Source organism: Schistocerca americana, chromosome 10 (genome assembly GCF_021461395.2).
Source record: "Schistocerca americana isolate TAMUIC-IGC-003095 chromosome 10, iqSchAmer2.1, whole genome shotgun sequence".
Lineage (NCBI taxonomy): Eukaryota > Metazoa > Arthropoda > Insecta > Orthoptera > Acrididae > Schistocerca > Schistocerca americana.
Window position 1 is genome coordinate 64,030,206 of NC_060128.1, and position 26,069 is coordinate 64,056,274.

Genomic DNA, 26,069 nt, shown 5'->3' on the forward strand with positions numbered 1-26,069 from the left:
ACTGTTAATGGTTAGAGGTTTTCATGCAGCAATCAGAGAGGAGGTCAAACTCCAGGAAAGTGGCACATTGGGCTGAATAGGACAACGTGAAACAGGTGAGAGAGATTGTGTCAGGGGTGTGGAGCAATGTGGATTGCCTTTCATGGCCCTGGGGTGCCTATCGCCATGCTGCAGATATATTTGTATATCTTACTCTCACAGGAGAAATAGTTATATGAGGTCTGTCTAAAAAGTATGTGACCTTTGATTTTTCTGCACAAAATAGAGATGATAGTGTGGCGCCACTGTACACAGTAAAGGAAGAGACCTTTATGCGCATGTGTGAATTTTGTCCCAGCCTTCCAGCGCGTCAGTCGTTGCCTGTCGGTCGCTGAATGAGGTGCTACACCACGTGTTCATCAGATTACCGATTTTCTCAAGATGAATGAATGTGTTGAGCAAAGATACTGCATCAACATGTGTCGAGTGGCTGCAAAATTTGTGTCCCTGTTGTTGTCGCCGGAACAAAAAGACCTCCATTTTGACATTGCACAGCACCTTCTGGACATCACCAACAATGCTCCTGGGTTTCTGAACACTGTGATAACAGGAGATGAGTCACACGTGTATTGGTATGACCCTGAAACAAGAAGACAGTCATTGCAATGGAAGCATCCCAAGTCTCCAAAGCCGGAGAAAGTGCAGCAGGTGTGAAGCAAAATCAAGGTGATGGTGACTGTCTTCTGTGATGTCCACGGAAATGTGCATCACGAATACACACCAGAAGGACAAACAGTGACAAAGGAGTACTATCAAGATGTTCTCTGGCAACTTTGTGATGCAGTTCGGTGCAAAAGACCAGACATGTGGGTGGCAAAAAAAACTGGCAACTGCATCACGATAATGCCCCTGCACATTCATCCCCCGAGCGAGGTGGCGCAGTGGTAAGACACTGGACTCGCATTCGGGAGGACGACGGTTCAATCCCGCGTCCGGCCATCCTGATTTAGGTTTTCCGTGATTTCCCTAAATCACTCCAGGCAAATGCCGGGATGGTTCCTCTGAAAGGGCACGGCCGACTTCCTTCCCCATCCTTCCCTAATCCGATGAGACCGATGACCACGCTGTCTGGTCTCCTTCCCCAAAACCAACCAACCAACCATTCATCCCACTTGATCCAAAATTTCTTGGCCAATCATGGAATTACAACCATTTGCCAACCTTCTACTCTCCAGACATGGCTCCTTGCAACTTCTGGTTGTTTCCAAAATTGAAGAAGCCACTGGCACCAAAAGGATCACATTTTGAGAGTAAAGAAGAGAGAATGTGGAACACGATGACGGAGCTGAACACCATTCCAAAAGGAGACTTCTAGAGGTGTTTCCAGCTGTGGAAGGATCGGTGGGCTAAGTGTGTGCAAGCACTTTGAAGGGGATTAGGGTCCCAACCCTGTCAGGTATTCGAAATATTTTTCTGGCCAAAGGTCGAATACTTTTTAGATAGGCCTTGTAAGTAAGTATATAATTTGTCAAGTGTATTAGAAATGAAATTGGAGGGTCTGGAGTCCATAAGATGTTGGGAAAGGTAGTGTTCAGTAGTAGGTAGTCCGTGGGTGTGGGTACATCAGTGTATAGGGAGATAATGTCAACACATTATACACAAACATTACCCATGACCATGCTTATGCCTTTGTTGCTATTGAACATTAACTTTTCCTGATGGTCTACAGTGGCTCGTGAATAGTATCATCCAGCAGCAACATAGGAGCTCAGAAAGTGTTCCTTCATGGACAACCATTGTCAAAAGAGAAGTCATGTACTATGCCATAAATTATATATCTCTTCATCATCTTTTCAGAAGAGATCTTGTTACTTGTCCATGATCTGTATGGGACGAGTAAATTCTCTTAGAGTATTTACAACTTATGTTCATCACTCTGCTATGGCTCTCATGACTTTGGTCACTGTAGCAGGTATAGACATAGTGCAGTCAGTGTGGTGTTGGCACTTACAGAATGCAACAGTATAATTGTCCCAGAGGCCCACAATATCAGTCATCCAGTTTTCAGCCGACTTGCCCCTTTTTGCTCTTACAATGAAGTGAGAAGCATTGTTACCACATCATTTTTAATGTCACCTGCTTTAAATATTGTTGAAACTGTCTAAAAATTCGCTGTTCAGTGCAAATGCAGACAAGAGTCTTAGTCACCAATACTTTCAAATTTGCCTGTATGTGTAAAGAGTCAGATGAAGAATATCCTGTGATCACGTTTATGCCAGCATTGCTGAAGAAAAATGATCAGAAACTGGATAACATCGAATTCTCAGTAATAATAATAATAATAATAATAATAAATATCAAACCTGGCAGCAGACATAAGAAGGCGAAGATTAAAATTTTATGGACATGTCACTAGACTTCCCCCCACACGACTCACCAACAGAATTCTCACTTACATAGGAAAAGTCAAATCAACAACACCAAGGATTAGCCAAGTAAAATTAGATTTACAAAAAGCAAATATTGAGCTTAAAGATGTCAAAGATAGAAAAACTTTTAGAAATAAGGTGGAAAAGTGGATTGTATTGTCGGAGAAGGAAGCACTAAAGAGACCAGGAACAAAATGGACAGAAGAAAGAAAAAGAAAACATGGAGAACGAATGAAAGAAGTATGGAAGAAATGACGTCAGAAGGCTTTGCGTGATCCTTCTGGGTCCATTCGCGATAAGTAAGTAAGTAAGTAATAATAATAATAATAATAATAATGATGTAAGTAATGTGCCTCCAGTTGTGACACATATGCATCTATTGTTGAGGAAAATACATGCAGAATAAGGCCACACTCCAAATAGGGGAGTAACATGAGGCCCGATGTCACGAGCAGCCAGTTTGTGATCTACTTTGAGTACTGTAGGATTCACAGAGTCCTTCAATTATCCAGCTGTGTGTGTTGGGTTCTGCACTTTAATTTAAAGAACCAGAGTTAAGCCCTACTTCATTGTTGTTATTATCTTTGTAGTACATAGTTTGAGTACTTTTGAAGAAAAATTACAGGATCCTTCACGAACTGTAAACTTTAGCTCGAATGTTTGGCTCCTGAATTTAGAATTGGCAACAGTCTGAGGATTTCAAGCCACTTAGCAGTAACATTTATAATTTGACTGTGCTCTGCCTAACAGAACAAGATGGAGTGACAGAAAGCTTGCAAAATGATGAGAGAATTTTGCTACAATCAGTAAGATTTGAGGCCAAAGTCGTTTCTGAAGATATGCTAGACAATGATTGGATACCAGTATAACTGTCTTGCACCCTACGCCTGACGAGCAGTTGTGGTGGTGTGGAGTGACATTTCTTTTCACAGCAGGATCCCTATGGTTGTCATCTGCGTCACCCTTACAGCACAGCAGTACATTGATGTTATTCAATGCCCCTTTTTTTTCCCTTCATGGCAAGCTATTGTGGACTTACATTTCAGAAAGATAATGTCCACCCGCTCTTGACGAGAGTTTCTACTGATTGTTTTCATGCTTGTCAAGCCGTTTTCATGCTTGCAAGCCGTACCTTGACCAGCAAGATCACTATATCTCTCCCCAATTGAAAACATTTAGAACACTATGGGCAGAGCACTGTAACTAGCTGGGAATTTTGATGATCCAACATGCCAGTTGGATAGAATTTAGCATGATATTCCTCAGGTGGACATCCAGCATCTCTGTTGATCCCTGTCAAGCCAAATAACTGCTTGAATTAGGCCAGAGGTGAACAAACATGTTACTGACTTGCTCAATTCGTGAAGCTCTTTCTCTCGAATAAACCATTCATTTTTCTGAAACTGTAACTGTTTGTTTGTCTGTACATGCAAAACATGTCTACTGATTTCTGTCCCATTCAGATAATTCCTTTGTGCTGTATCGTTGTTTTTTGTGTTAGAGTGTATAATAAAAATTGTCACGTTACTCATTTCTGGAAAATCTGTAATTTTACTGTTTGACCTCCATTTCAGGCAGGCCACGTATGTGGTGACGAAAGAGACCTTATAGACGGTCAGCCGACCGGATCTGTTCGCATATCCTTTGGCTACATGTCAACCGAGCACGACGTCGACAGGTTTCTGGAGATGGTGGAGTCAGCTTTTGTACGAGGCCCGGCGATTTTCGAGACTCCGAAATGGTGGCCAGAGTTTGTTACATTGTACAGGCAAAAATTCCAGGTGTATTCCAGTTGTGTGCCCAACAGTTTTGACATCACAGTGCCGAATTCTACAGAACCTTTGTCACGTAGCGTAATTAGTGCTCGGGAAGCAGGGAAGGTGGAAAAGTACAGTTTCACAAGTTATGTTACTAGACGTGAAAAAGACAAAGTAGTATCTAGTCACTTCCGAGAAGAGGGAAATGGTGGTGTAGGTGAAGAATTTAACCTGGTTAATGGGAGCAGTTGGTGCACAGATATTCCGGAGCATGAAAGTGAGAAATGCTCAGGTGAAATGAACTGCGAAGTTGAAAAACTGAAGTCACTTCATCTTCTTAGTGATGAGGAACCTCGAGTACTTCTGGACTCTTTCAGTGACGTGCAAGATAATTCCGACAGGCTTGACAGTCCGAGAGGGATATGTGATGTGGAGGATCCTAAACAGGAAATTGTGTTGTGTCCAGTAACTTGTAAACATCTCTCTCCTTTGCCCATGACTGAAAACCTCACACGGTCTTGCAGTGATACAAACAATAACACTTCTGAAGAAGAAGCAAATGGAGACAGCTTGCTTTTTCAGCAGAAACTAGTAGCTTCCTCTTTCCGACCTCCAAGGAACAAAGTGTTCAGAGGTGCCAGCAGTATTGACGCTAATAATGAAACTGAAGAGAACTATTGTAATCTGACTGTGCAGCCAGAAAAACCACTACAGACTGTGAATGGGTAAGTAAAATTTTCTCTTTTTGGCCTTGCAAATGAGCTGTAACCTGCATGCCAAATAGTAGAACATCTGACACCCTAGTTGTAGTGTAAGTTGAGATTTTGAGAAATGTTTTACTTGCCTTTCATCACAGAATAGTGTGTGTGTGTGTGTGTGTGTGTGTGTGTGTGTGTGTGTGTGTTTTTAAAGATTGATTGATTGATTATTTATTCATGTATTTTTATTCAGTTTCTTGACAATGCAACCATCTTCTGTGTACACATTACCATAGAAACAACGAAATTAAATAATTTTGGAGCAAAAGAGACCACTCGCAGAATAGCAGAAGCATTGAATAGTCAACAGGCGCAGATAAAAGAGAAAGAAAACTTGGTAGCTTTTGGATTTATCCTTTCTCTCTCTCTCTCTCTCTCTCTCTCTCACACACACACACACACACACACACACACACACACACACACACACACACACACACACACGCCCTGCATGGTGCTGGTTGGATGCACAAAGTTGGGAATGCAGTTAGCAGTGCACTGGGAGGGGGGAGGGGGGTGGGGGAGTATCAGGTGGAGTGGGTAGAGGGAGAAAGAAGTGGTAGGCAGGATGAGTGGTTGGAGATGGGTAGAGTGGCTCAAAGGGAAACAGCAAGTTTTCTGGCTAGAAGATGCAGAAGGAAGGGGTGGCAAGTCCATGGGATAGGCATATGAAGTACAGGTGCCAGAGCTGGAGGGGGGGGGGGGGACAGAGAGAAATACACAATGAAGGTAATGTGGAGCAGTGAATTAGGAGCTGGTGGGTGACAGGACAGAGGAAGGGGAAACTGGGTGGTTAACTTTGTTCTTGGCAACAGTTTGGAGGTGGCCATTTAGCCATTTATCGTGGTGGGCAGCTGGTCGATAGTCAGAACAACATAAAAGGTTGTTCAGCTTTTGAATTGGTATACGGCATGGCTGCTTTCACAGGAAGCCCATCGTCTGATGGGGTAGGATAAGCCTGTGGCAGAACTGGAGTGGGAAGTACTGGGTGGGTGAATTAGACAAGTTTTGCACCAGTGTTTTCCACAGAGCTATGATCCCTGTGGCAGGGGATGTGGAGTGGGACTAGAATAGGAGTATATGTAATAAATATAATAGAGGGAAACATTCCATGTGGGAAAAATATATCTAATTGGAATGACTCCTTACCCTCTCCCTTAAAACATACATCCTTTCATCTTTCCCTCTCCTTCCCTCTTTCCTGATGAAGCAACCTTGGGTTGCGAAAGCTTGAAATTTGTGTGTGTGTTTGTGTGTTTTTTATTGTCTCCAATCAACGTACCAATTTGTACATTTGGTAAGTTACAGCATCTTTGTTGTTAAGTATATGTAATAAACTTAATAATTGTAAATATTTATATAATACACTTCATACTTTTAAATATTCTTCAATGGAGCAGGCATGATACTTTCTATAACACAAGTGGGTACTTGATATATTACATACACATATAAATAATAGTTATTTTTATGTTGTTAATACCTGCCAGGGTAGCCGGCCGAGAGTGCTAATGCACTGCTTCCCGGACTCGGTAGGCATGCTGGCCTTATATCGAATCGCCCGGCAAATTAACAACGAGGGAAAGTATGGCGGCCAGCCTGGGTGTGGTTTTTAGGCGGTGAATACTGGGCTGGTCCCCACGTTCTGCCTCAGTTACACGGCTCACAGACATTTGAACATGTTTGCAGCTAACACTGGCAAATTCGTAATAACAAGGCTGACTCCACACTGGTGCTGGACAAGGCCCAAAGAAAGAAAATTTTTATGTTGTTAATATAAATATGTATGAGCAAAATCATAATTTAATCTTAGTTTAATTAAACAGTGACAAAATAACCTTACATTACATGAGCTAAATCACTGTTTAATTGAAAAATAATAAAATAAACTTTCACTGTATCATTCTGATGTCACATAAAAGTGTTACCAAACAGGAATGACCCACTCAGAGCATTAAACAGCATAGTTGCATCAGGTCCAAACCAACTGCTTATTTGATTACTAATCATCATGTAGACAATTGCTTCAGTGTGGTATTGTCCTACTAGTTCAGAATATGGGTCATTTCCTTGCAGGAATCATAAATTAAAGTCTGTCTTCAGCTGTCGTGTGTGTGTGTGTGTGTGTGTGTGTGTGTGTGTGTGTGTGTGTGTGTGTGTGTGTGTATTTTGTCTATTTTTGACAAAGACCTTGTTGGCCGAAAGCTATTTTGTGACAGTTTTTTTTGTTGCGCCCATCTCTGTGACTCAACATCTCTGCTATATGGTGAGTAGCAACTATCCTTTTCATAATAATGGATCATAAATTTTCTCTGTCATAGCTCACTGTTTATTTTATATTACTGCTGCTGACTTGAACATATGACAACACAACTTATCACTGAGTTACCTGAAGAAATTATGAAGGAAAAGGTATGGGCTTGCAGTTATAAAACAACAATGAAGCACTACAAAACAACATTATTTGTGGTCAGTGCACTTCATACATAGGCACACATAGGCACTTTATACATAGGTACAGTAGTGTTAAAGAATTTCCAAAAATTTTTGCCTCAGTATTTGCTTTTATGTTCTCAGGAAATTTGTTAACAAAATTTAACTGCTGTGTGGAAAGCACTGTTTTGGCACAGTGGTGTGTTGTGTTGTGTTGTGTTGTACGTAAGTTTTCGTTTCATCAGGTAAAATGATCATGAACATTGCAGTTCTTTTGGAATTTACTGTCCTCACCTATTACATTTCTTTTAAAGAATACAAGTATTTACATAATGTAGATGCATCGTAAAGGAGGAATACCAGATATCTTAAACAATACTTTACATGAGTCTCTAGGTTTAAATCCAAACATGATTCTGATGGCCCTTTCTTGCACTTTGAATTTGCTGATAGCTGCTTTTGAGTTCCTGAAAATGTGATCCCATATTTTAGGTGATAATGAAATTAGGCACGACATACACTCCCTAACTGTTTTCTCACTACAGCAGCATTAACAATGCAGCATTTCTTTTGTGTTCGTAAATGAGTCACTCTACAAATAAGTTAAAGCACTATTTTAGCAGTTCCATTAATACAGTGAAACAGTGCTTTGGTTTGAAATTAATATTCCGAAACATGTATAAGGCAGAGCTGTTTATGTTATAAGCAACGTGGGTTCGATTTATAGCAAACTAAGAAGCATTGTATAATTCTGCCACAAGTGCTGATGTCTGACAGTGTTATCATATTCTGCACACTGAATGCCATATGTTACATTTAGAAGAAATTATGCAGTGTGGCAAAAGTCCACCAGTGGTACTACAATGAAATGCACCTCATATTCAGCCACAGCTTAACTATGAACATATGAACAAGCATAAGTGTCCAAACATCTATAAGCATAAGTGTCAAAACATCTATAGCTATCAACCACTCCACAGGCAACTCAGTGCTCAACTACTGCAGCAATCAACTGCAGTCAGGGCAGGATGCAGTTAGATTGCTGTAGCAGTCCACTACAGCCATAGGGTCATAACGTCTTACACAGAGTCTGTGAAGTTAATAAATGCTACAATAAATCTGTCTGAAATCAAAAGAGGAATAAGACAGTAATGTTATATTTTTACCAATTCTGTTTACCATGTATACTGAATACTTGATAATGAGGACACTATAGTAGAAAAGGAAGGAGCAAGCTTAGGAAGCCAGAAGATCAACAGCATCAGATTTCCGATGTCATGTTATTACTCGGAGGTACAGTGTGTCCGCAAAGTCTCTCTGCAGCAGTGAGCTCCCTGTGTCTCAACTTGCAGGGCGCATAATGTTGACAGAACCTTTGTGTTGCTGTATAAGCTAGGGCCTGGGATTCACTGCTGGTGGCTGCAGTTATGTTGGGAGATGGCGTTCAACATTGTTACAATTAAAAAAATGAAATTAACTGATTATATCCATTACTAAATACTCTGTACTCACCAATATCACAGTAGATGCTGGAAATGTTTTCCTTATTCTTGAAGCATAGTTCAACATATTTACATTTTTTGCAAACACCTTTGCCAGTGTTTCTTGTGTAATCGATTGCAGATAATCAATTATTTTCATACACAAATGTTTTAGCTGTGGCCCAAAGGAAATAGTCAGGAAGGGACTGAGTGCAGGGGCTAGAGATTTTTGTTTGGAAAAAATGAATGATTGATCTCATTTTCATTTAGCAGGGCAATAAATGGGTAAATTATCTAGGAACAATAGACATCGGAAGTGACGGTAGTATTGAAAAAGATTGGCCCTATAATTCGTGCTTGCATTGTGGCAGCCCACTGAATTTTCTCTGTATGGAATGGCATATGGATTTCCTGGTGATGAAATTCATGAATTTTGGGAGTTAATGTAGCCAGCTAGGTGAAATCGAGCCTCATCAGTAGAAAAGGTTGGATCTAAAACACCAACTCCATGTCAGTTAACAAACTGCTGAAACCATTCACAGTATGCTACTCATTTCTCACGGTGCATACAATGTAATTATTGCACAGCAGTAATTTTATAGATATACCCCGAGTTCTTTGGCTACGGACTTACGTGCTGTCGTATGAAAGACTTTAGTCTCTTGCAATAATCTCCTCACTAATTTTTTTTGGACTCTGCAACACAATATCCGAAGTGTCATCAAGCTTCTGTTCTGTTAAAATTTTGGGCTTACCAGTTCACAGTTCATGATGAACTGACCCTGTCATCTGGAATTTATGAGTTAAATCACCCACAGTGTCACTGTGTGGACGCCGTGAAGTAGGAAGATGCAATCTAAATTGCCACCTCACATGCTCCATAATGTTTCTCTGTAAAATTTCCTTTTGCATGGAAAATCCCTTCCACTAAAAATGCTCTCTTCGCAATAGTAAGCATTCTCACTACACTCGGCTTACCCAAGAACTAGACTGTAACACAACTAACACCTGGAATGCACACGCTATACCACTACCCCCATCCCACTACTGCACATCCACAGAACACGCGCAGGCAAGATTTTAACACGCTGCCAATCTTACACCCCTCAAAGGAGAGACTTGCGAGGCTCACTGCTATGGAGACACTTAGTGGATGCACAGTACATCAATCTGTTTTTGAAGAACACCATCCAGACTTGAAGGAGGGTTGTGAGAGTGCAGAATTAAAATCAGTTCAAAGGAAACTAAGTCGATGAGAGTACGTGGCAAAGAATACATGAAAGTAGAAACAACATATGGCCAAATTGAACAGGCTATAAGTACAGATATTTTGGTAGCTTGATAACTGAACACTGGGCAAGTGAAAGACAAATAAGATCAAGAATTGCTGTAGCAAAGCAAGCTTTCCAGAAAACGATATGCTTATTATGTACCAAAATGGTGGTGGAGTTCAGGCAAAGGTTGGGTAAATGCTTTGTGTGGAGTGTTTCTCTATATGGCTGTGAAAACCAGACAATGAAGGAGTGAGAAATGAACAAAACTTAAGTATTCGAGATGTGGGTTTTGGGCAGAATGAAGAAATTAAATGTGTGGATAAATGAAAGACGGTGAAGTAATGAAAGTGTAAGGGAACACAGAACTCTCCTAAACCTTGTTATGAAAACTGTTGTGGGACAAATACTGTGATGAAAAGGAATTTTAGTAATAGCTATCAAAGACACAACTAGACAGAAGAAAAATAGAAAGGAGAAGAATAAAAATACTGATTGGAGTGAAAAGAGGAAGATACACTATGTGATCGAAAGTATCCGGACACCTTGCTGAAAATGACTTACAAGTTCATGGTGCCCTCCCTCGGTAATGCTGGAATTCAGTATGGTGTTGGCCTTGATGACAGCTTCCACTCTTGCAGGCACACATTCAGTCAGGGGCTGGGAGGTTTCTTGGGGAATGGAAGCCCATTCTTCACAGGGTGCTACACTGAGGAGAGGTATCAACATCGGTCAGCATTCTAAAACATCCCAAAGATGTTGTGTAGGATTCAGGTCAGGACCCTGTGCAGGCCAGTCAATTACAGGGATGTTATTGTTGTGTAACCACTCCGCCACAAGCTGTGCATCATGAACAGGTGCTTGATCGTATTGAAAGGTTCAATTGCCATCCTCGAATTGCTCTTCAACAGTGAGAAGCAAGAAGGTGCTTAAAACATCAATGTAGGCCTGTGCTGTGATAGTGTCACACAAAACAACAAGGGGTGCAAGCCCCGTCCATGTGAAACACGACCACGCCATAACACCACCACCTCCGAATTTTACTGTTGGCACTACACACACTGGCAGATGATGTTCACTGGGCATTCGCCATAGCCACACCCTGTCATCGGATCGTCACACTGTGTACCGTGATTCGTCACTCCACACAAAGTTTTTCCACTGTTCAGTCGTCCAATATGTACGCTCTGTACACCAAGCGAGGCATCGTTTGACATTTACTGGCTCGATGTGTGGCTTATGAGCAGTTGCTCAGCCATGAAACACAACTTTTTCACCTCCCGCCTAACTGTCATAGTACTTGTAGTGGATCCTGATGCGGTTTGGAATTCCTGTGCAATGGTCTGGATGGATATCTGTCTATTACACATTACGACCCTCTTCAACTGTCACCAGTCTTACAATGAAGGCTTTCACGACCGGATGGTACTGTTGTTGATAATTCTTCCGGGTTATATGGCCATAGTCCAAGGAATTCTTCTATTCCTAATGTTTTGTCCAATAATATGTTGGACACCTTCAGAGGTATGGCTAGTCCTGCTGAGTCGGCAGAATTATCAACAACTGTTACCAGTCTCTCTCAGTCAACAGATGAGGTCGGCCTGTACACTTTTGTACTGTACATGTCCCTTCACATATCCGCTTCACTATCCCATCAGAAGCAGTGGACCTAGGGACGTTTAGGAGTGTGGAAATCTCGCGTACAGACGTATGACATGTGTGACACTCAATCACCTGACCACGTTCAAAGTGTGTCTACTGTCTACTGAGGTCGCTGGTAGTAGGTGGCAGCACAATGCACCTAATATGAAAAACTTATGTTTTTGGGGGTGTCCAGATACTTTTGATCACATAGTGTACCACACTATGAAGCAGTCAGCTTGGAGCAGGTTTAGTCTGAGGCAGCAGTGTGGTGACAGAGACATATAAGCTGTCATTCTTAGCTTCCTCCAAATGTGAATAGAATGTATGGTACAATAATGCACTTTGTCGTGGTCATTAGAGTATAGGTGAAGGTACTGACCAGGTACGTGTGGTTAAACATAAAGCAGGACTCACTTTTCTGCCCAGGAAATCTGAAACAGTCACAAGACTGAGGCACATCTTCGTGTACCCAGTGAAGTCGTGCGGCGCCATGGCCGTCCCGACGTGGGAGGTGAGTGCGCGCGGCCTGGCCTACGACCGGCAGTGGATGGTGGTGACGTCTGCGGGGGTGGCCCTCACGCAGAAGACGGAGTCCCGGCTGTGCCTCGTCGTGCCTCACGTCGATGTCGACAGGAGGATCCTGCAGCTCCACTTTCCAGGTGTGTGCATCTAGGCTGAGCTGGTTTCCAGTATATTTCAGCTGGACATCTGTGTTAACCGCACAGTGTCATAGGACACGTCACAATGTACACACACAATCATTCTACATCAACAACTATGTATGTACTCCACAAACCATGTACGGTGTATGGCATGTGGCACTGCTACTATTCTGTTCCACTCACAAATCGAGCAAGGCTAAAACAACTGTCTCTATGCCCCATTACGAGCCCTAATTTTTTCCTACCTTGCATTCACATTCCTTGCATGCAGTGAACGTTGGCAGCAGTAGAATCTTTCTGGACTCAGCTGCAAATACTGGTACTCAAAATCTTCTCAATAGTGTTTTGTGAAACGAACAAATTCGTCCCTCCAGGGATTCCCATTTGAGTTCATGAAGCACCTCCATAGTACTCTTGTGTTGACTGAACCTACTCTTAACAAGTCTAGCATCACACATTTGAATTCTTCAATGTCTTTCTCCAGTTAGACCTTTTGGGGATCCCAAACACTTGACGAGTACTGAAGAACGGGTTGCTTTAGTGTTATGATGCAGTCTCCTTCACAGTTGAGCCACTCTTCTCTAAAATTCTCCCAATAAACTGATGCAAGCATTTGCCTTCCATACTACCAACCTTACATGCTCATTCCATATCATATCACTGTGCAGTGTCACACATTGATATTTAATCACCGTGACTGCGTCAAGCAGCACACCACTAATACTGTATTTGAAAATTGTGGGATAATTTTTCCTACTTACTTATATTAATTTGCATTTTTTCTAGATGTAGAGAGAGTTGCCATTTTTCACACCAAGCAGAAATTCTCCTGTTTCCTCCAATAGTCACGAACTATGCTTCCTAAATCCGTGCAGATTTGTGGACACTGCCATTTGTCACACAAAATAGAAATTCTCAGCCACAATTGATACTTTCTAAAACCGTGCAGATTTGCGGACGGAAGCCTGAAGGAAACTGATTGTATTTGAACTTACAATATGCTCAGGAATTCTGCAGCAAACCGTAGATAAGGGTATTGGACTGTAATTTTGTGGGTCCGTTCTTTCACCCTTCTTATATACAGGAATCACCTGTGGTCTCTTTCAGTTGCTGGAGACTTTGTGTCGGGTAAGAGATTCACGATAAATGAGAGCTAAGTAAGGAGCCAGTGCCAAAGAGAACTCCCTGTAAACAAATCATCACGAACACTGTTATTGCATCATCATCATTAATGGACGTTGAACTCTGGATAAAGGATGCCTCCTAGATGTTTCAGTGCATTTTCTATTTGAGTCTGTTCCCAGGTTCATTTTTTGCCTTTCTGTACCTCCTACTAATTACCAACATGCCACTTTCTGTTACTCAGCAACCGCCAGGTTTCGACTGATTTTCACATTAAAAGGTCACGGCTCAGTGCCGCAACTCATTACTGTTGTAATTACTTTCTTCAGATGTGCTGTAAGCCTAGTTTTCAAATTTTACCAAAAACAATCGAGACCATTTTTACTCTTGTGTGTGTTTATTTATTTTGTTGTGCATCCAGTTGTTGCCTCCTGCTTCATTAAGTGCAAAAATTTATCAACCAGTTGTAGCACTTCGTTTCTGCAGTTTTCTGGTTGTACATTATTTTAATGTTACATTTTCAGGCCTTTTTCTGTAGTTAGTTCTTTTAACTGTTTTAAGTTATTATTGAAGCTTATCAGAGTTAGGGGCAGGTAACACACTGTCATCTGTAAAATGAAGGTGGGTCAGATTTGTGCCATTAACACACATGCCTTCTTTGTTTCCCCAGTGTAATGTTCTGAAAGTATCTCTAGGACCACTGAGAAAAACTTCGGTGTTATGGAATCTCCTTGCCTGTTGTTGATTTCAGTTTCAAATTTCTCTTAATGCCACCTGCTTAATAGTGTGTCAGTCTGCCTTTCAAAAGCGTGTAGGACCCACACCAAACAGCACTAACAGCGGAACTCAAGTGACACTCACATGAACATAGACGTAAACCGTCACTAGGAAGTCTACTTACAAAGTTTTGAGAACCAACTTTAAATAATGACTAGGAAAATACTGCAACCTGTCACATACTGCTCACATAGGGGTCGTGGGGCAAAATAGCATTAATTATAGCATGCACAGGAGGCATTCAAACACTCATTCTGCCCACACTTCATATGTGAGTAGAATTGGAGGAAACCCTAATTTAAGTAGCACAATTTGATGTACCCTCTGCCATACACTTCACAGTGGTTTGCAGAGTATGGTTGTAGATGTAGATGTAGATGTCTGTATAAATGTCTATGCACAGATCTCACAATTTCCATAAATTGTTGACAGATGGGTTGTGAGACGTGTTCCATCAGGTGAATTTGGTGGCCAAGACATCAGAGCTAGTCAAATACTATGCTCTTCAAACCCCTGCAGCATGATTCTGGTCTTGGGACATGGACAGATATCATCATGTTGGAAGATGCCATCGCCATAGGGATGAAGTTGAGTGTGAAGGGATGCAGGTGGTCCGCAATAATATTCATGCAGTCCACAGCTGTCGTGGTTCCTTCGATTACTACTACAGGTCCTGTGGAAGCTCAGGTGACTGTCACTCGTACCGCAGTACTACTGCCGCCGGCCCGCATCGGCGACGCACTGCGGCCCGCATCGGCGACGCACTGCAAGCTTGGACGGGCCGTTCGCCTCGTCAGTGGCATATCCGGACTCGACTGTCGACGTGGTGTTGTCTGACTGGGTGACTCATTTCCTTTGCTCCACAGTCTAATCACGATAATTCCGTGCCGACTGCAGTAGTAATTGACTGTGTCATTAGATTGACATGCGAATATGCAGGTATGCTCCAGAGAGGCCCGTGTTCAACAGTGTGTGCTGTATGGTGTGCTCTGAAACACTTGTACCTACACCAGATCATTGCCCGTTCCACTTTATTGAGCAGGAAAGCTTCCGACCTCCACATTCCGTGACGAGGTCTGGATGTCTGATACCGTGTCACTGACTTTTGGTTTCATTATTATTCAAACATTTTTCATAGATTCTCACAACAGCAGCGCACAGACAGTGGACTAGCTTCATTGTTTCTGAGAAGCTCATTTGCAGGTGCTGGATCACAACTATATGCCCTATGTCAGAGTCACAGATTTTGCCATTTGGGATCTGTACTGACACTAGAATGATTCCTCGTTCCTCTCTGCTGTTTTTAATATACGAGGGCTGTTCAGTAAAGAATGATCATAATTGTTTTGTGGTCATAATTTCTTGCGCAAAAATTTAATCTTACGATAGTCTGTTAACTTAATGTGCAACAAACATGCTGTAGTAGTCTCATTGTTGGGACCCCTGGTTCCCACCTGTGAAGGTCAGACATGTTCAGTATCGCCTACCACTGCAATGCAGGTAACACGTGAGAAACAATATGCAGCTTTGAAATTCTGCTTTTTCTCAACAAATCTTCAACTGAGTCCTATACAATGTTAGAGGAGTCCTATGGAGAGTCTGTTCTTCCCTATAGCACAGCTCGGAGGTGGTTTAAAATGTTTGAAGAGGGAAGACAATTAATTTCAGAGGAAGATGAACCCAGTGCTCCAATTACTGCTCTTATAAGAAAACATCAACACTGATGTTGTCATTGTGAGACAGGATTGACGAATTACCTTAATGTCACTTTCTCAAGTACCGAACATTTCATTGGGTGCCACCCACACGTTAGTGACAGAAAAATTACACACGGTATGTGTTTGTGCACGATGGGTTCCAAGACTCAATTCCCAAACAAAAGGACATTCGCGTGCAGGTCTGCATGCAGTTAAAGTTGATGTTTGAGGAAGATCCAGAGTTTCATTCAAATGTAATCACTGCTGATGAAACTTGGCTACATCATTTTGATCCTGAGAGCAAACAGCAAAGCTCAGTCTGGAAATCTCCTCCATCACCAACCCCGAAAAAAGCAAAATTGGTTGCTTCTTCTGGGAAAGTTATAGTTATTTCATTCTCTGATATTCATGGAATGGTTTATCAGCATGTTGTACCTGCACACAGATCAGTAACTGGACAATACTACAGGGATGTCCTGAAAACATTGCAAGTCCATATCAGACGCAAAAGACCACTTTGCAGTGAAGCACGATAATGCACAGCCGCATTTTGCCTATGTTGTTGCTGAATATCTTGCAAAAATCAAAGTCCAGATTTAGCCCCACGTGACTTTTTTCTGTTCCCTAACATGAAGAAACACCTTCGTGGGAGGCATTATCAATCATCGGGAGCAGTGATAAAGACTGTGGAGGCAATTTTGAAGGACCTCTCAAAAAATGGTTTCCAAGTGCATTACGTTCATGGGAGACTACTTTGAGAAGTACCATCATTCTTTATAGAACAGCCCTCGTACTTTCCCCAGTGAGTCACAGTTCCACTAGGTGACACTAAATCTCATTGTGAGCACTGTACATTTCTGTGTAGTAATATCGATTGGATTGATGCCTCAATTCTTGGAAACAGTTAATATAGATTTAGTTGAAACTGAGAACTAAGACACCCAGACAAAATTCTATATTTTCGTTCATGATTCACAAATGGTTCCTTGTAATGCACTGAAAGAAAAAGAAACATTAATAAAATGTAGAACAATGAAATTATGTAGTGAAATTAACTGATAATGGTAATAACTTGTGTATGTATAAAAATTTCCTACATTTTACAAGTTTTAGAGTAGGATACTTTTGAGAAGGCAAGTGATGTTGAGATGCACAGCAGGAACAGGGAGCATCCTGTGTGATGCTGCAGCCAGTAGCGTTACTGTGCTGTTCCTGACTGCTTTGCGGCATCGACTTTCGTGAGAGTAAGCGTGTGATGGTTATTTTGCCATTGTATTGTTTAATTGTTCACAACAGGTGACATAAAGTGACCACAATAAATATTAGGTTAGTAACTGATACCAGAATCAGTCCATGTTCATACATATTTTGAGAGATGGTAAATGGAAACAGTATCTTTCAAGCCACATACCCCAGCACTGTTAGGTGTCATGGAAGGGAACAGCTTGAGTGTGCAGTGTGTGACAAAGTCGGTAGTAGTACAAAAGTTTTTACCTACTTGCATACAATGCTTCATGCACAACATTTCTGTGTGCATATTCTTTTTAGCTACGGGTGAGGGAAGGGAAAGGAGACATCTGTCAAAAAGATTTCTTGCATTTGCCTGGAACATTTTGGAGCAACCATGCAAATACAAATTAGCATTTTTTCGTGAATAATACCGTGAATAACTGGAACATGTCAGGCAATACTGACCTTGTGACTTATCTTAGAAGAAAGATTAAGGAAAGGCAAACCTACGTCTCTAGCATTTGTAGATTTAGAGGAAGCTTTTGACAATGTTGACTGGAATACTCTCTTTCAAATTCTAAAGGTGGCAGGGCTAAAATACAGGGAGCGAAAGGCTATTTACAATTTGTACAGAAACCAGATGGCAGTTATGAGAGTCGAGGGGCACGAAAAGGAAGCAGTGGTTGGGAAGGGAGTGAGACAGGGTTGTAGCCTATCCCCGATGCTATTCAATCTTTATATTGAGCAAGCAGTAAAGGAAACAAAAGAAAAATTTGGAGTAGGTATTAAAATCTATGGAGAAGAAATAAAAACTTTGAGGTTCGCCGATGACATTGTAATTCTGTCAGAGACAGCAAAGGACCTGAAAGAGCAGTGGAATGGAATGGATAGTGTCTTGAAAGGAGGATATAAGATGAACATCAACAAAAGCAAAACGAGGATAACGGAATGTAGTCGAATTAAGTCGGGTGATGCTGAGGGAATTAGATTAGGAAGTGAGACACTTAAAGTAGTAAAGGAGTTTTGCTATTTGGGGAGCATAATAACTGATGATGTCGAAGTAGAGAGGATATAAAATGTAGACTGGCAGTGGCAAGAAAAGCCTTTCTGAAGAAGAGAAATTTGTTAACAATGAGTATAGATTTAAGTGTCAGGAAGTCGTTTCTGAAAGTATTTGTATAGAGTGTAGCCATGTATGGAAGTGAAACATGGACGATAAAAGCTTTCGAAATGTGGTGCTACAGAAGAATGCTGAAGATTATTAGGGTAGATCACATGACTAATGAGGAGGTATTGAATAGAATTGGAGAGAAGAGAAATTTGTGGCACAACTTGACTAAAAGAAGGGATCAGTTGGTAGGGCATATTCTGAGGCATCAAGGGACCACCAATTTAGCATTGGAGGGCAGCGTGGAGGGTAAAAATTGTAGAGGGAGACCAAGGGATGAATACACTAAGCAGATTCAGAAGGATGTAGGTTGCAGTAAGTACTGGGAGATGAAGAAGCTTTCACAGGATAGAGTTGCACGGAGAGCTGCATCAAACCAGTCTCAGGACTGAAGACCGCAACAACAACAACAACAACAATGTCATCCTAACATGTTTGCTGCAGTTTATTTATTTTTACTTTGAGGTGCATGATGTCTGTCAGATTTTGTATCAGTTTTCAACTGTCAGCTACATAAAAGGAGAAAATCACACATCACAGTACATACATAGGGTCAACCTACACTGCTGAGTCACATTAACGTGACTACCTGTCAAAGCCTTTTGCTGTGCAGATTACTTTATGAGACACGAAGGAAGAGGTCATTGAAGGTCTGGAAGGTACTGACAGGGATGTGGAGCTACACTAACTCCAGTGCTGTGGCCAGCTGCACTACGTTTCTCAGGTGAGGATCCGTGGTACGAAAACCTCAATCGGTGGTCCCACAGATTGTCAGTCGCGTTTAAAATTTGGAGTCTGGTAGCCAGGGGAGTACAGTTAAATCATTTTGGGGCTCCTCAAACCACGCGTGTACACTGTGACCTGTGTGACACATTGCATTGTCCTGCTGGTAGATGTCTTTGTGCAGAGGAAACGTGAATTTTGTTTATGGGTCAGCACGGTCTCCAGTGATAGATGTGTATTTTTGTTGATCCACTGTGCCTTTCAGAATGACAGGGGATGCCACAAAAACATTCCCCAGAGCATAATGCTCCCCACTCCAGCCTTGACTCTTCCGACGATTGTCCGGTGGAACGTAAAATGTGAGTGATCTGAAACGGCCACCTGTCTCCACTCAGTGTACATCTAGTAGCAGTATCAGCCTGAAAATTCCAGCCTTTGTCACTGATGAGTAGTCTTGTGTAGTTCGCGAATGAACTAGTTTGGAAGAGCACTCCCACAGCTGAACTACGCAAACTAGTTCACGGATAACCTCGCTACTTAGTGCGTTCGCTTTTTTCCGAAGACCGACAGACAATACCGAGATGGAGCAAGAGCCCGCAGTAGGCTTTTTTTTTAAAAAAAAAAAAAAAAAAAACCCACGTGTTCTCCCCCACCCCCCTCCCACCATCCACCCTCCTCCCACCAATGAGCGCCATATTGTGCCGAGCATCTGCCAGCTGCAGTTACATAGTTCAGTGGTGTGAATTTTCCGTTTTACGGTATTCTGCACTGCAGTGTCTGACATACAACCATAGTGTCAAGAAGTAAAATCATATACAGCGTTAGGTAAGTACAGTACCTAAAATGTGTAATGTAAAATGACTATTATCACATAACAATGGACTTCTACAATGCCATGATGTGGAATTCGGTAATGCGTATTAGTTGATTATAGGGTTACTATGTTTTGTTTTAGGCTGTTTATTACGATGTCATCAAAAAGGAAACATAGTTCCTTGTGGACACATTTCACTGAAGACACAGATAAAAGAAAAGCAAAATGTAACCACTTTTCAACATTAATAAGTATTGCAGGAGGCTCAAATGGAAATTTAACCCGGCATATGAAAACAAAACACGCTTTAATCCCAATAGCGATGGAAAGACAACCACCGATAATGTCTAGTTTAAACTCACTGCGAGCAAATAAAACTACATCCTTATTGCAGAATGTTATTTCAGTATCAGCCTCCCAACAATCAATGAACCAATATATTCGAAGACCACCGTCAGTCCGAAAGGTTAAAGAAATAATAGACAAGTTGTAAAGATGGTAGTTAAAGGGCATCACGCTCTACGAATTGTGGGAGAAAAAGATTTTCGAAAACTGATAGAACTAGTTTCTCATTGCCCAAACTACAAACTTACATCAAGAAAAACGTTATCGGAAAATTTAATATCAAGGGTTCGCAATGACATAATAGATGAAGTGCAAAAGAAGGTGCAAGCTGTATCTGTGTTATCTCGCAGTGCTGATGGTTAGATGTTGGAAGAATAATGAAAGCTATATAGTCATTGTAGCCCACTTTATAGATGAAGAGACTGAACTTCAGTCGGCATTACTTGGTTGTATTAATTATAAAGAGCGGCATACCAGCCAAAACTTGTGCAATTTCATGAAAGACGCTATGACAGACTGGCATATTTCCCACAAAGTTGCTGCTATTGTTAGCATTATCTGCTGTCAGACTTAGTGAATGGCGAACAGTCTCATGTTTCGCCCACTCTCTAAATCTTGTTGTATAAGAAGCTACTAAAGAAATATCTGACGTTTTGGCGCAAGTTAAAAATATTGTCGAGTTTTTCAATCATAGTACACAAGGCCAAAAAAAAACTGATTGCTACACAACAGCAAACGAATCTGCCTGTCCTCAAGCTCAAACAGGACGTCCACACCCGCTGGAATTCTACTTTTGACATGCTTCAGCGAATAATGAAGGTAAAGGATGCAGTGATTGCTATGTTAGCACTTCTGCGCTCCGACATAACAATAAAAGAAAGTGACTGGCAAATAATAGAAGGAGTTTTGTCCTTACTTAGTCCATTCTATGAAATTACGGTAGAAATAAGTGCCAATAGAAATGTGACTTTGTCAAAAGTTATTGTGTTTTGTAACCTGCTCAACAGTTTTCTGCAGAAACATGCTTCTAACAATAAAAAAATTGTCGCTGTGCAATCAGTGCTCAAGAAAGGCATGGAAGACTATTTTAAAGATTCAGAGAATAACATTCTATACGCTGAATGTACTATTGTGGACCCTCGATTTAGACAGAGAGGATTTGTGAAGTTGCAATACAATGCCTCAAAAATAAAGTTGGCAGAGTGCAGTTATTTCAGAAGGAGGCTCGAGATATTTTAGTGGCTGATCCTACTGCTAGCGACCCTTCGGCGTCTTGTTCTAGTAGCGGCAGTAATGAAAATAAAAAAGACTCTATATGGGACAAGTATGACCAAGAAATAAGAAAAATCACTAGTCCAGATAATCGACTTGCTACTGGTATTCGCGAACTCGATAAATACCTCAATGAAGAGTATTTAGATCGGAAGAAGATCCGCTTGAGTGGTGGGATGAGCGTCGTCAGTTATGGCCTCATGTATATGCATTTGTGTTAAAGAGATTTTGCATAGTAGCGACATCAGTGCCCTGTGAATGCGTTTTTTCGGCGACGGAACAAATCCTTAATGAACGAAGAACACTGTTATCAATGAACAAAGTTTCCAAATTAATGTTTTTACATAATAATATGTAAATTTTTGTAATATTTCACTTGAAAATTGGAAGACTGTTTATTTAAAGAATGATAATGCAAAGCACAAAAAGTATGCTTTAGAATACGATCTCACTCAGGGGTCATAGTTATTTTTTCTATGGCTAATTGTTTGGTAACAAATTGTAAGTGTTAGTGTTTCTTCTATTAATGATAAAGGTATTATTGTTTGTGCCATATAGTACTTAACCTGTACCGAAAGCAGAAATATTTTTTGTTGGTTATTTCCAAAACTTTAAAAAAGTCGATTATTTATGAAAGTGTATTTTTATTCACAAAAAAAATGCATTTAGCATATTCTGTAAGTAATATTCCTACAATGAACTAATAAATAAATAAATATATTTTAAAATTAAAATACTATGAGTGCACTGTATGTAAAGTAAAGTAGTTGACTACCCCATTTTACCCATTTGCGTAGATAAATGGTTTATCTGCCCTTTAGAAGTCTAATTACTCGACATAAAACTGTAATAATACAGGCATTGGCAACACTGGTCATTATTTAAAAGACTAGCATAAGGAATAAAAGAGTGTGTGCAGTAGCAGTAGCAAAGCGAGCGAACTGTCTTTCTGGAAATCGAAATGGGAGTTAACGAACTAAAAGAGCGACCGAGTTTGCGACAGAACCACGAACTAAACTGAACGTTCCCATTCGTGAACTATTATGCGCAAGACTACTGATGAGCAGCTGTCAGCACAGGTGAACGAACCAGGCACGTGCAGCGGAGGCCCGAACAGAGCAATGTTCACCGAACGGTCATCGAGGATACACTGTCGGTAGCATCTCAGTTTGTCTGGGTGGTCGTGCGCTCCACACCTGCGTGTCTATTTGCCTGTACATATTTCTGCAGCTCTTATTCACCCCTTTCATCTACGGCATAATTCCCGTCAAAGTATGAGAACATTTTTGTAATGTTACCAAGTCGTGTATCTGAGGTTGGCCGTGGGTAGCAACCCAGTATTCACCGAGTCAGATATGAGAAACAACCTAAAATTCACATACAGGCTGGCTGGGACACTGGCATTTGTTGTTAATCTGCCGACTGGATTCAGTCTGGGGCTGGTGTGCACCCCCAAATAGCAGAAGTGGAATGCTAACGTATGTAGCTATCCGGGCAGGTTACTACACTGCTTGAAGTTGTTCTAGTAAATTTGGAAGGAAGCTGCTGCTTTGGAAAAAAATCCTGCTACCTCTTCAGTTGCACTAAACAGCCGCTGTTCATCTTTTATTGACAGCTTGATACCTATCTGACAACATTGGTATTTTTCAAAGAAAATAGTTAGCAACATCTGTAAATATTGAGTTATGTTTATAGTACATTAATATTATAAGCAGCTTTACAGTGAACACAGATACTTGTCATGAAACTAACAGAACTTCTCTGTCTTTCAACTATGCAATGGAAACTCCATATTGGAATGTCAACAATGTAAGGAAAAAATAGACTGCTACTTACCATAAAGATGACACGTTATGTTGCAGACAGGCACAACTAAAAGAAACACATTAGTTTTGGCCGCAGCCTTTGTCAGAAAATGAACACACACACACACACACTCCATATCTCTCTCTCTCTCTCTCTCTCTCTCTCTCTCTCTCACTCACTCTTTCATTCATACAAGCAGGCACACCTCATGCACACATGACCTCCATCTCACAACAGAAGCAACAACCTGCAGGGGGTGGGTGAGGGGAAGGGATAACAGTAGACAAGGGGGGGGGGGAGGGGGGGGGGAGAGGAACACTGTCTGGTGGAATGTGCAGAGATTAGAATGCCAACAGGCGCAGTGTGAGGAGGCTGTAGGGTGGGGAAGTGAAAAAGGAGAGGCGTGGGGAAGGCAGGTGTGTTAGCAGAGGGTGACGGGGACAAGAATAGAGAGGAGATAATAAGACACGGGGAGTGTAAACTGTTGGGTGGAGGGTGTGGTGACAGTAGGTTACAGTAGACTGAGACTGGGAGAATTTCAAAGTGGAGGATGTATTGTAAGGATAAATCCCATCCATACACATCAGAGGGGAGGATCCAGATGGCTTGGGTAGTGAAGCTTGATTTCAATGACTGTTTCACTAACAGAGCCATCCGGATCCTCTCTTGCACCACCAGACTTTCTGGACTGTGCAGGTAGGTGTTATTACAACACATTCTCCACTCTCAAAATTATTCTGGCCTCGACCTACAGTAACATAACGTACTGTTCTCTTACCCTCCATCCAACAGTTTCTGCCCCCTCTGTCCTATCGTGTTCTCCCCATTCGCATCTCCCACCCTCTCTTCCAACGCTCACCCCTCTTTCCCTGCTCCTCTCCTTTTTCCCCACCTCCCTGCCCCACAACCTCCTGATGCTGCTCTACCAGATAGTGTTCCTCTCTCCCCACATCTGTACACTGCTGTCCCTTCCCCTTTTGCCATCCAACGTTTCTAGGCACTTCGGTCTGGAACCGCACGACCGCTACGGTCGCAGGTTCGAATCCCGCCTCGAGCGTGGATGTGTGTGATATCCTTAGGTTAGTTAGGTTTAAGTAGTTCTAAGTTCTAGGGGACTGATGACCTCAGATGTTAAGTCCCACAGTGCTCGGAGCCATTTTTGAACCTTCCCCTTTTCTGCCCTCTCTAGATTGCTCCACTTGAGAGTTGCATCCAGACTGAGCTGCCGCAAATAGTGGTCAGTTGTGCATGATGTGTGCTTTTTTGTGTGAATGAATGTGTGTGTTTTTAATTTCCTGATGAAGGCTGTGGCCAAAAGCTATTACGTAAGTATCTTTCAGTTCTGCCTGTTTACAACTTAATGTCTCATCTTTATGGTAAGTAGCAATCTACCTGTTCCTTTTATTGTCAGTATCTCAATTACATTTTCTGTTAATTTTAAAAAAGATTAACTAATCAAGTATGTTTTCAATTTTCTTTTAATTTGGCAAGGATTCTATACTTATCACTTAAGGGGGTAGCTCTCTTTGAAGGCATGAAAAATAGGTCATTTTTGTGATTTTCTTTTCAAGTACAATAAAAAATAATGCTAAATCTGATGTTATAGTTTTATTCCATTTTCTATCAGCATATATTGAATATTAAGTTCTAGCAAAATGTTGACATATTTAAAAAAAGGGGTGGGGGGCAACATTTTCTTCGCCCAAAGAATTAGGGCAAAAACGTGCACCAAAAATAGACTTTTGAAGATATCACAAAATGGCGATTTACACTGATAGTGAAGTCAATTTATAATGCTGGTATCAAATTCTGATCGAAATAGTATGTACCATTCTCAACTTATGTTTCCCACAAATTTGAAAAAGACAGTTTCGAGAAAAATGCATTTAAAGTTTTGGGTTACATTTTTTTGTAGGTAAGTTAAATATACTTCTAGTCAGCAATACCTGAACTATACAGTAACCATTTCAGATCCCAGAGGTTCTCCTACATCTTCCTTTTGACCACTGTGGGTCTGCAGCCCTCTTTGGCAGCTTCTGACATATGGGTCTCTGTTTGCTCAAAATGCTTTTCGTCCACATTTGTGGAGAAGTTGTACCGTGCTGCTCTGATCTCACTTCCAAGCATGTACATAATTCCTATAATGCTTATTAGGCCATCACTGAAATTACGTGTTGACTATTTTGTTGCTGCTGGGAATGGTTTTTGGACACACACTTGCCTTGTAACTTGACAACAGAGTTTATGGCAAACTTGGGATGAACACCACAATAAAGTAGACATCCCAGAGAACATTTTAAGCCCAAAAGATGATTTTGTGAAATTTTCAAAAAGGTCTACCTCCCCCCCCCTTAATGTTGAATGGCAGGCTGACTCTACATGACTCTACTCGGAACTATGGACAAGGAGGAAAGTCTGAATGAAAATTATTTCTTTGTCTTGTATTGTGATTACGTGAATTGCAGTCCATTTTAAAAAGAATTTTTACCCTCATTAACTAAAAACAGTAAGGAGTAAATGTATTAACGGCTTCGACAAAATGTACTGTTACCGACTATACTCAATATTTTTAATGCTCACTTCTGCTGAATTAAAACATTAATATACAGTGCTTCATCACATGAGAAGACTGCACATTTATTGAACGACACTTTAGAAATGGGTTGTAATTTACTCCATGATGTTCTTTCAGTGAACGAAG

At 41.2% G+C, this 26,069-nt stretch overlaps 1 protein-coding gene across 1 annotated transcript in view; it reads left to right on the top strand.

Annotated features, from left to right (window-relative positions):
- The window catches only part of LOC124552479 (molybdenum cofactor sulfurase 2), a 162,196-nt gene that overhangs the window by 87,333 nt on the left and 48,794 nt on the right, over positions 1-26,069 (top strand). The window contains exons 8-9 of the mRNA XM_047126760.1: positions 3,983-4,890; positions 12,179-12,411. Coding sequence (XP_046982716.1) covers positions 3,983-4,890; positions 12,179-12,411 — 1,141 coding nt within the window. The remainder of the gene's footprint in view (positions 1-3,982; positions 4,891-12,178; positions 12,412-26,069) is intronic.